The 12,233-nt window shown below is 32.8% G+C and overlaps 1 protein-coding gene across 5 annotated transcripts in view; it reads right to left on the bottom strand.

The window, feature by feature from the left end:
* Nucleotides 1-12,233, bottom strand: part of cu (NADP/NADPH phosphatase nocturnin) — a 69,753-nt gene that overhangs the window by 4,701 nt on the left and 52,819 nt on the right. For 4 of the 5 annotated variants that reach the window (XM_074117999.1, XM_074118000.1, XM_074118002.1 and 1 more), the window contains 4 exons: nt 4,047-4,237; nt 2,507-2,572; nt 516-637; nt 220-426 (listed from right to left, as the gene is read on the bottom strand). In XM_074117999.1, coding sequence (XP_073974100.1) covers nt 220-426; nt 516-637; nt 2,507-2,572; nt 4,047-4,237 — 586 coding nt within the window. Of the gene's footprint in view, nt 1-219; nt 427-515; nt 638-2,506; nt 2,573-4,046; nt 4,238-6,134; nt 6,265-12,233 lie in introns of those variants that run through there. The other variant, XM_074118004.1, reaches the window with a different exon arrangement.

The raw sequence follows: 12,233 nt of genomic DNA, 5'->3' as shown, positions 1-12,233 counted from the left end.
AGATAATGATCTGGAATTTATACTTAGTTTATAAATTAAACGGAATCGGATTACAATGAAATCAACGAAAATATTACAGCAAATACATGAAGATTACAATCAAAATGTACACAATTTAATTCTACATAAAAAAAAATCCTATATAATTACTAAATGCACTAATAATAATAAGTTTTCACAAAAATATTGGGGTTAACCCTTAAAAAGTGAATAACTAACCTGATTGCTTTGAACTCTCCAAACTTCTAAAACCCTTGTCTCACATTTGACAAGTTCGAATCTATTAGATCGAAAAAATATAGCGCAACCGTCTGGCCCGTTGTTGTCTTTAATATACATACAAGGAGAATCAGGTTTAGGAAAAAACATTCCTATATACCCTTGTGTACCTAACGATTTTTTTAAATAATTAAAATGATCAACTTCCTAAAACATAAACAACAGAAAACTTTAAATTAAGAATGCTTTGATTCAAAAAAATACTTTTATGAATAAATATTTAAAATATTATCTACCTGTAAACATATGACGTCAGGAGAATATCGCACTATTTCCTGAGTTAGTAAGTTTCTCCTTCTTTGCCAATGCAGTGCTTCTGAAGGGCACCGAACAAAGTTGTCATTATTCAATCCCAGAGCTGAAATTTATCATTAATTAATAAAAAAAAACTTCGTATAAATAAAGCACAAGACATTTTACTACAATAATTCTCGAAGAATATTACCCCAGATGGTTATCTAACAACCAAATTTCACTTCATTCCCTTGAAATAAATGTTGCTTTATTGTTCCTTCTCACTCCATTAAAATTAATTGCTGGACAAAATTATCGCATAACTTGCGTTTATTTCTTTCAAATTGTTCGAAAGTCAAATATAAATAAAGTTCTGTTTATATCTTAAGTAAGATATCACTTTAGTTCGTAAACGTAAACAAGAGTTTGATTAATTTTATTTCACCTATTTACTTTAATTTCAAACCTTCTCCTTTTCAACTTCTACCTTTCTCTTCACGCTTCACAATCTTTAATTGTATGTTTATTATTAGCATATTTTATTTTTTACAATCCCTATGCCGGGTTGTAAGATAAATATTCAAAACATTTTTCAAAATTTAGTTTAGTGATCTTATTGAAGAGGGAATCATCCGCCACAATATTCACAGGCTTCTTGGTATTAATCAACCAACCAACAATATCCAGGGTCTTCCTACTGCTTTAGATGGAGATCTGTAGTTACCGAAGAAGACCGGAGTCAGTCATCCGCGACTGCGCTCAAGCTCAAAAATAATATATCTTTTAAGTAAGCGGTTCATCATTGCTTACGAGATAAGACATTTAATTGAAACTTCCAAAATGTCCACAACTCTTGAAGAACTTTGCAACCGGTATGAATGCCAGAAATCGAAAAGAGGTCCACCATTGTCTAGAGCACATAGAATTGCACAACTTCTCTTTGTGAACAATTACTGCTACATATGAAGCTTGGTGACATATTGAAGAGAAGTTATGGTGAAAAGATGTTCCGTGCAATATGTCCCAAACGATAGATTATTAAGAAGGCTGTGTATGCTTTTCAAATATGTACTGATACCCATACAAAGTTCTCATTCATGGTGGAGGCAGTGTAAATACTTGCACGTACAATAAAGTTATTCTTGAAGAATATGAAGTATCATTTGACCATTTATTAGAGATGATCCTTTTTCATACCACCAAGATGATGTATCATCTCGCGTGAGTTACTTCTGAACACTTGACGACAGATAGATTTGAGGTTTTCTATCAAGAAGTCCAAAGTTCAATTTTATTGAGTGAGCCAGGAAAATTGAAGAGGTAACGTCTGAGAAATCGTCAGGTTCTCTCGAGGACACTCCAGGAACTTAAGTGAAGATTGAGATAATATTAACCTAAAGCAGTGTTCCGAATTCAATTTTTTTTTATTGCATCGAAGACTAAGTGCAGTTATAAAGTTAGAATAAGAGTCACTGAAGCTGTTATCTAGAGTACGAGGTGTTATCTAGAATACTCGTACTTTGACAAATTTACTTAATGTGCTTTTGAATAAACTGCTTCTTGTATTTTTATTATTCATTGATTCTCATTATTTACTATCAGTGGCTTATTTTTTATTCGAAACCTCTTTCATGCTTTCCAATAGATTATTTTAGTTTATTAACTCTTTTTAAAGATAATTTTTAGTGATATGATATTTTAGGACAAGTCAATTTCTACAAAATGTCTATTAATTAGTGTCAATCAATTAGTGAACAATCACCGCTGATCTATAATTAGCTTCAATTAATAATTTTCAACTAAACCGAAATAATTTCAGTGATGGCTTCCTCAGCTAACGACTTTTAAAATAATAATCCTTCTGTAAGAATTACTTTAAAAACGATCACTATTATTAACTTCATTTCATAAATTGGAATTTCTACTTTACACAATATATTTTTATGTTTTGTGAAAACACAGTAATTTGTTCTTTAATTTAAACAAAACTTACTTTGTGATAATAAATTCCACTGAAGTACTCTGATGCCGGCCTCATTAAGCGGAAGCATTTCATGTGCTGAAAAAAGAAAGTAGAATCACAATCCTGTTTCATTAATTAAGCTACTACTGTATTAATTAAATTATTTCACTATTCTATTGCATTAATTGAAGCAATGAATCTGTATAAAAGATGATTGGATAATTAATCTTACTAATATAAGTTAACGATAAGAATAGGAGGTATGATTGATTGATGAACAACTGCAGAAAGGTGAGCAAAGTAAATTTAGCCCTTCGGCGGAATTAAGGGCCAAATAACAATGCGATTTAAGTGGTTGAATTACTAAATGAACCCTTTCCAAAGATTAGAAGATCTGCGGCAATGCATACACCTGTTTCTTTCACCTGGCTTCCGAAAATGTTCTAAGCAAGTTTATCAAGGAGGAAGTCAAATCAGCAGATGGAGGTGCAACGAACGAGTCATGAGTAGCTATGGAGTAAACGTGAATCCGAATTGCCTCTGAAAACATTTGCCATTACAATGCACACAATTCAGTTGAAATAAGATATATGCGGTGCATATTTTGATATTTTGGTGATTTTCAACATAAAGTAACAATATGTCAAAACTTTAACTGTAAACAACCTCATGTCAAAACGGCCTTTGTATTCCAGTACGCCCATTTTTTGAGCACACTAAAAGTTTTTTTGAAATTTCAACTACAAATTAATGTGCTGTGAAATAATGTTCATAACAATAAGAAAAAATACTTTAGATTAACTAAGAATTTGTATTTTTTGCATTGGCTTTCGCCATACAGCCAGCATCTTCTAGGTGCTTATCACTAAAATATCACTCACTCTCCATTCTTACTTATAAATACATTCGCTTCACACATTCATCCCTCTACTATATACAACATTTACATAAACCTTACAACTAATGGATGCATCAGTACTCTATATTCCTGCCATCCTTATAGCTTAACCGAAATTAAAATCTCAGCTTTCAATAAGGAATATAGTAGATTCAGCAAATGAAACCGATCTAAAAACGACTAGTAGGGAAAACCCTGACACCGAGAAGAGTGAAGTTGTTACTTAACACTTGTTACAGCTTGTCAGCGGTCTCTTTTTTGGCGCTGCCTATGGAACCAGGGTCTCAACTCAAGTTCTAATCTAGTATAACAAAGAGTCATCTTTTTGCTAAAACAAAAACGTTATGATACAAAGAGAGATGGACTACATGGATATATATACTCTTTTTTGGAAGGACATTGCGTGTAAGGTGCTTTAGCAACATTTTCCTAAGGATGAAGAAAAAAAGATCCATAGAACCTCAGCAGAATGAAAGTAGAGTTGTTTTGAAAAAAGTAGATTTTCTGTAAACAATAGATCTCAAAATTAAAATGCAAGCACGTGCACACAAAGCGATTATTTGGCGCCGCGCCAGATCAAAGGCATCTTTCGTTCAAGGAGATCCAGACTCTAAAGATTAAGTAAAATAATACACATTTATTAGGAAAATAGTGGTAATAAGGTGGACTTACTTCTATATTTTGGTGAGCCATTAAATAATGACACAGACCGGAATGTCCTGGGAATTAAGGAAGGAGTTCCCTGAAGTTGATTTGTACAATAAGTTAAAAGGTCTTCTTTGCTCATATGTTCAGGAAGAGTGACATCATTATCTTGAGTATCTTCGTTTAAAATTTTCGGCGCCGAATTGAAACTTCCCATCCTAAAAAAAAAATACTGTATTAAAATATGTATATATATACATATATAATATATATATTATATATCAGACAGCCAGTTGGTATTCTATTACGATAAGTGCTTTCATTAGTAGGTTTAAATGGTTTTTGTTAGGTAGAAATCGGATTACCACTTAACATACAAGAAACTTACAACCTAGCCATAGATAAGGACACATTCTTGTCATAATTTTTAAAACTTTTTTTTAATATGTATAAAAACAAAACATAATTCTACATCACTAAATAATTTATTAATTGTTTTGTATGGTAATGTGTGCAACTGTTTTGGGTTTAGCTAACCTACCGTCAAACTCGAACACTTTTCAAACAATTTCACTAACACTCACACATTCATCAGTATACAGTCAATTTATGATCAAACACTGGTAGTGGTCGCAGTGTTTTTGGCCACACCATTCATCTGCAAAGCAAACTATTTCTACAAATCTTCAGGTCTATTGATCGCACATAGTAGAAATTTTTTACTTGCTTATTAATTCGATTAAAGAATTTTTGTTATGTTTAAGCAGAACTAAAACATAATTTAAAAAACAAATTACTTGCCTCATTTTCATATAGAGTCACAACTCTTCGTCAATATGGCATTAAATATTTTTTATTTCGCAAATGAAATATTTTCAGCTAAAAATTAATAATGAAAACTAAAGAGCTTGCTAGAAGATCAGAAACACAAGAACAAATTGGTTTTAAAAATATTAAATGAAACAGAAGTCGAACCAGCTTGCTGTGAACGCATTACTTGCGGATAAAAACAATTTACCGGCACCACAATAACAAAAATTGTCACCTAGTAACAACCTAATTGCGTCTTAAGGAAATTATATTTAAAAAAATTGTACATTAATCTTTCATACCTTCCCCAAATTAACTCCCATCAAATACTAGGTGGAATAAAAAAAGTACTAATTATAAAATACTGATCATAGTACAGTAAATCATTTCAATCATAACTTACGAGGAAAATATTAGTTTTGAAATTTGCTTCATTAAAATAATTATTTTCCCGGTAAATCTAAAATTAATGTTTACTGTATCTAACTTAAATTCAGCGCAAGACGGAAGACTTTAAGAAAACCTTTAGTAATTCAAGCCACATTTAGTCGCAGTAAAAATCTTTGTAGAATAAAACACCTATTTGGAATTAATTAGATCAATAATGTGTAATAAATGTACTTCAAAAGGAATTAAGGACTCGCAAGCTGAGAGCCACAGCGAATTCTTTAGGATTGTGTCTTTCTAACTGTGCTTTGGGTTATTTCTGCAATGTCAATTCTAAGATGATTACAAACAAACGATAAGCGTTTATCATTTTTCCGGGAGGCCACTTAATGAGAGAGAATATATTTTTATAAAACATGAGCAATGTGAATCTGACATTGACCCATAACTGTTCTGGTAAGAAAGAAATGCTCGTACTAAATAAATGTTGAGCACCAAGTTCCTGGTATGCATAGTTTCCTTGTTTAAATAAAATAGAACTAGAAGCAAGGATCATTACAGGTGGTTTACCTGCATGTCAAGGTTATTTCGACCGGAAACTTTCCCCTTCCTTACCCTAACGTTGGCCAAGGAATAAATAAAGACACTATTCTACTTATCCACATCACTGCATGAAAAACAAGAGAAATTTGACCATATCCTAAAGCTAACGTACACTACTAATAACTCATCCCTTCACACATTTACAGATCAGCTGAGACTCTACTCCAGATATCGATAAGAAAAATTATAATCGATAGATTCCCATCGAGAGTGAGAACAGAAACTCTATTTATAGAACAACAAAGATCATCACGCCCCTCGGCCGCACTATTTGTAAAAAGTGAAACAACTAACTCTTACTAATGAATGTCATACCTGGGAAAAAGGCGAGCACAAGCTCTAACTGCAGCTCTCACTATAGACATTACTAATTTACTAGAGCGCTCCAAGCGACACAGGAAAACACTAATGCTTTACCCATTGGCAATGACAACCTTAACCTTCTGTCTAAATAAAATGTGACCAGACCTGACGGTGAGGTAAAGTGGGCTGATGAAATGTTTATTATGGTTGGCTTTTACTAGGGGTGGGGCACCTTTCTAACTATCACGGCAAGGTTAGGGTCGGTCAACGTTCCTACCCGGCAGGCTTAACACTTGAAAACGGTTGAATACTAGCGTTCACTTCGCATTATTAATGGGACGACAGAATTACAGTGACATGAAAAAGAGATCTTCGGTATCCGAGATAGTTGAAAAAATAAGCTATTATCATACTGAAACAAAATTTAATACAAAAAAAGCACAGATTTTTGGGAAAGAACGTGGGTTTGTCCGCACTTACGCCATACCATTGGTTTGTGTGGGTGTGTATTTATCCACTGCTAACATTTTTTTCACTCCTCAGTTGAGAGTCCTCAGACCGAGTTTATGGAAATCTTCACCTGCATAGTTTCGGAGGATTTATATTTAGATAGTAGAAAGCCTGTCTTGAGGTAAGAAGGAACTTTTGGAGGATCCGCTAGTCAAGCTGATTAGATCTTTCACAACATTAGGTAACCATAAATAAATTACCCTTCCCTCCTCTTCCAAAAAACTTGCAATTTCCTTATAAATATATGGAAATACAAATACATAAACAATAAATTAGAAAACTCTGCCCTCAAGTGGCGCTGGAGGTGGTCACACATGATACCTCTCAAGAACAAGACTTTGACATTAGACTATAAGAGGGATGATTTGAAACGAGATTTCATTGTCCCATGCAGCTAACGCAAACATTGAGGAGTATCACTATGCTCCAATTATGTTACATGGGAGGAAGAGAAAAATTTGGATTATTTTAAACGGTCTTCTCTACGAATAATACAATAATAAAGATAAAGCCAGTCAATAATGAGCATTTCAAACCTAACTTTTTCCAATCCCACTAAAACTAATTTTATCCAACAAACAAGAAGAATAGGAACAAGAAGAATTTAAAAAAAGAGAGAATAATAATGTTAAGCAAAGTAAGGCCTATTTTTTCAAGCGGCTTTACCTCTATCTACTAATTAGATGTCGCGGACAGAGGCGATTAGCAAGCAAACATTCAAACTTTACTATAAACCTTTCATGTATACAAGTAAATAAAACCCAAAGCCTGGACCAGGAATTGTAAGCCAGTAAATTACTTCATTAAATTACTTCTTAGCTTTGAGGAGGGAAAGTTGTTTCCTGTAAAAGTCGACAGGTATTCTCTAACTAGATCCGAGTCCACAACCAGTGATGCAGAATGTTACATACACAGTTATAAGACGTCTGTGAGATTTCTTTCTCGGCGGAAATAAATACTGTATTCGAATCTATGAGCCACTTCTGAAGATAAACAGAAGTAAACAAAAGAAACAAGCTTTGACTTGGAAACACCGTATTATCACGCATTTGGGTGTTACAGGCTATTCAGAAATAAAATATTTCTCGAAATTGTTTTAATCAACTAATTCTTTGTTGATAGAACTGTTTCAAACTTGTAGAATGCTTCATTTACTTCTCATTTAAGAAGGGCATGTGTGGGCTGCAAGTACATTGTAATAAAATAATATTAACATTTAGAGAGTCTAAGAACAAAACAATTTATGTTCCAAAGATAATATCAAATAAATATTTAAATTTCAAGGGCAAAAATTACCAAAGAAAGGATGAGGCTAGGCCCAGCAATACATTCACATAAATCAATAATTTAAATAAATAAAATGTAACAGTTTTTGTTTATTGAAGAAATTCAACAAGGAAATTCCTTTGTTATAAACTTTTATCTCTATTCTTTTTTAAGATACTCTTCTTATTAAAGAAATGTTAAATTGAATCTAAATTGTAATGTGCAATTCGTTGATTTTACAATAATGACTATTTTTACTCAAAACTAGTTTCGACACATATTCAACATGCAAAAATTAGAGTAGAATAGGAACTTTTTATCCTTCTAATAAAAGTTTTTATTAATTATTGAATGTGAATACTAATGGCTTAACTTTAATATAAAAGGAGAGGTTGATAAATATAGTTCAATTGCAGCAATGTAGACAGCACATTCAAGATGACTACCTTGAATTTGAATTAAAGATCTAGTAAAATTCTTCCACTAAAAGCAAATTTAAAGATGACTCAATTCTTTGTTGCGTTCAATTTTTTTAATTTCCTCTTTGAATTTAAGATGTATGACTTCAATCATTAAATTTTGGAAATTGAGTTTCCACAGAAAAGAATGGAGAGAATAATTATAATTATATTTCTTTAAAAATCTATAAATTAAATCACTTTATGAATAATTTTGTCTAAATCTTGTTGAGAAAAATTAATTTGTAGAAGTCAACTCTTTTTTCTCTTGCATGGCCCATCAAACAAACCAAACTTTCGAACATTACCCACCAACCATTTGTCTTCGCATTTCTTTTGTATAAATGCACTTCTTCAGAAATAATTTTTTAATGAAATAGACGAGTATCCAATCACCTTGTGGAAGATTTAAGTTTGTGCATCTATTCTACATCACCTTTTTAGGTTTCCATAAGTTAGGAGGTGACTGCTAATGGTGTCTTAGATAGCACCAGTTCTGCAAGCACAAGTACTTGGGTTGGATTTAACATATCAGTTTCCACTAAACTTTCATAGCCGCTCTGAACCTAAGATTCTACAATTCTATTATCCTTGTTTTTGAAACCAAATGCATTGCAATTAATCTCTAATCAAGGACACCTACACCTGCGACCGCACATAGTACAAGTAGAGCTTCAACAGTTGCAACTGCTTTTCTCATGATGTGAAATAAATATCTAATGTGCATTCATGTCCTGTAATATGTACCATTTCTTATATTCGGTTAGTTGAAGAACACCCATTGACCACCCGTTTAAAGTGAATAATGTAATGTAGAATGGCCAACCCGATTTTAAGTCATATAATTTTTTCGAAACATTATCCATCGGAATACGATATTCCGGAACCGAAAACCAATTTTTCTGTGAATTTTCAAATAAATCAGAGCCCTTCAGTATTTGGAAAATTTGCGGAAAACTAAAGAAAATTTCATGAACGCTTTAGTCTTGCCAATTTTTTCTAACTTGGAGTTTTAGAAAACTGTTCAATTCTCGTTTAAATTATTTAAGTGATGAGGTTACACATTTTAAAAATCGTTAAAAAAACAAAAAATGAATATGGAGAGAATAATGAATGAATGAGAGTCTACACATTTTACAAAAATGAATTTTAGTGGAAAGGACCCACCTCCAATGAGTTCCCAAAAATTCTTCCAAATGGACCATTTTCTTCAAAACATTTTATTTGGACTTAGAAGACAAAACTTATGTTTCAAGACAAAACTCAATACTCAAAATCAACTTAGTAAGTGGAAAATCCTGGTGACGGTTACCACTAGCAAGTTACAGTTGGGTTTCATAGCATTGTTTTTTAGCTAAAGTTGTTACTGTTGGGTGTAACAAACGAAATATACACGGGTTTGTACTTCCAGCGATTTTTCGTTTTTGAACTAGATAGTTCACATGGATATGAAAATTCAAAGAGAGTAGCGTTGCAGTTCATAATCGAGGAAATCACAAAACATTCGAAGAAAGTGCGTTTCAGTTAGTTTTGTCTATAACTTGCTGTTTGATGCAGCAGTTATTGCGCAGGCCTAAATACTAATGTATGCTAAACAGCTTAGGATGCCCATACCTTCACGAGAGTAAATTATTGTACCTTCTTTCTATGGGGACGTATCGTACATTGCGAGGCAAATAGATTATCATACTTACGGCTTATTGAATAGGCAAATATCAAGAGACGATGCTTTTTTTTGGAAATAAACTTCATTACTTTAAGAGCCACTGAGCTCAAATCATTTTCGAATTGGTTACTGTTAATTTGAGATACATCAAATTATCTTTATTTTATAACTTCTTCTTTACTTTATAGCTTTTTTTTTTTTTTTTTAGCTATAAACCAATATAAAGATTTTAAAAGCGGTTTTTTGAGTGAAGTTAAAATATTATATTGAATAACAATAACTTCGATTTATACTACTTACCAATGAAACGAAAATAGTGTTGGATAAACGAACACATTAAATTGTTAGTAGCCTGGAAATTCAGCACTTTCTGACAAGGCAAAAGGTATAAATTTCAAATCTTAACATTTGCCTGCAGAACTAACACTTTAAAGTAACACCATGCTATTTGAGCTTTCAACGATTTTCGAATATATATATATAATACTCGTATTACCCTTATATAATTTTACTCTCGTTGTAAAGAGGCTCTCGTCTCAGGCAGTCATTCGAGTAACCATGTTACTATAGGCATGCCGAAACGTTGTGTGAAAAACGAAACCTTCTCGGTGGCCATCAATTCAAAACTTATCACTGTCGTAATCACATTTGAACCAAAAGTACTAATACTATATTAATAACTCTGTAGCTAAAGTGCAAACTCATTAAAAATATTTCATCAACCAACTCAGAGTTAATATTTTTCAGACTTTTTTTTTAATGCATGTATGTTCCAAAAAGATACCTTAACATTACTCTCTATTATTATTTTTAGATTTTAACAAGTTTCTGAGTCTTATGATGTCTCCCTTCAACTTCTTCAACCCTAATTCTTTTGGAAGAATATATTAAATAAACCAATTTCAGTTAAAATGTTTTTATTTTTTGCCAAAGCTTTTGACCTAGGGACTAGGACCTCTTAGAGCTTGTGCTATCAACAATTACTTTTGTACATCCTTATATCTAAGATTAGTGTGTCTTCTTTCCTACTGAATCCTGATTCTTTAGGACACCTCAAAAATTAAAAAATAAAATCTCTAGAAAAATACCTAAAATCAAAATGATAGATTTAATAATCCTTATATCATTTTAAATCAAGTGGAGGCTACTCTCCCAAGTCCAAGTTTCTCCTTTAATTCATAAAATAAAATTTACCGAGACTCAAACTTGCTCTCTGTTTTGAAACTGTTGTCTCTAAGGAAAGGAAGGAAATTCAGCTGAAATTATTGACATGAAGTGCGAAATTACAGATGGGATTTTCCGCGTTTGTATCCGAAATGGCTGAACAGATTGTATGTAGACTTCGCTAAGTTTTTTGATATTTACTCACTAAATGTTCTTTACTTTTATTTAAAAAATTATCCTTGAGAAATTATAGACCGACGTGAGGGTCACAAGAACTGTAACCTTCATCTTTCCTCTAATGTATTGCTCAGTAAAATGTACATATCTACCACTTCGGTAATGTAAAAGATTTTAGAAGTATTTCTAGAATTCAGGGATTGACGAAAAATAATTAGCCAAAAATGCTAATTTAAAGAACAATACAGAAATTGTTAACTTCTTTTTTAATAAACTATCACTTTTATTTTGTTCATAAATTGATTTAAGAGTTTGGCAGGTAATACTTCCTCATTCCGAGCTGAAGTTCCTGCCAAAACTTCCGTAACGTAGTAGTGTTACGAAGAATGGCTAGTTTTTAGAGTTAGGTTTCTACCACACCAGAAACCTGTGTACGCATCTATATGCCGATGAACCTGTATGTAGGCCGATAGGATACAGTCGACGGACATCCTGCACTGGACCAATAGCGTGGCTCTGCCCTCATCCGAAGGACTTTTAGACTGGAGAGTTACTAGGCAAAGAGCTAAACAATAACATGCGTACAAGTCCACCTTATCGAGGCCTTTGTTGGACAAAGCATGAAGCACATCTATTCGTTATCTCGCTAATACCATGACTTGTACCCAAGCCGACTTAATCTGGCCTAAGCCTTCTGGTTCGGTACGATAAGCTGGTAAAATATCTCTCTATTGCGGATTTGGCCTCTGTGGGGACAGTACATGCCCTGTTTGCATCGAATCGCTAATATGCGATGAGAAACCTGTGAAACTTGTAGACCCGAACAGAATAGTACACAGAAATGGCCTAGGAATTTCCTTTAGAAATGCA

This window comes from Rhodnius prolixus, unplaced genomic scaffold (assembly GCF_049639745.1).
Source record: "Rhodnius prolixus isolate KJV_2025 unplaced genomic scaffold, Rpr scaffold_2, whole genome shotgun sequence".
Taxonomy (NCBI): Eukaryota; Metazoa; Arthropoda; class Insecta; order Hemiptera; family Reduviidae; genus Rhodnius; species Rhodnius prolixus.
The sequence above is the reverse complement of the archived record's forward strand: the minus strand, read 5'-3'. Positions and strand labels throughout refer to the sequence as shown.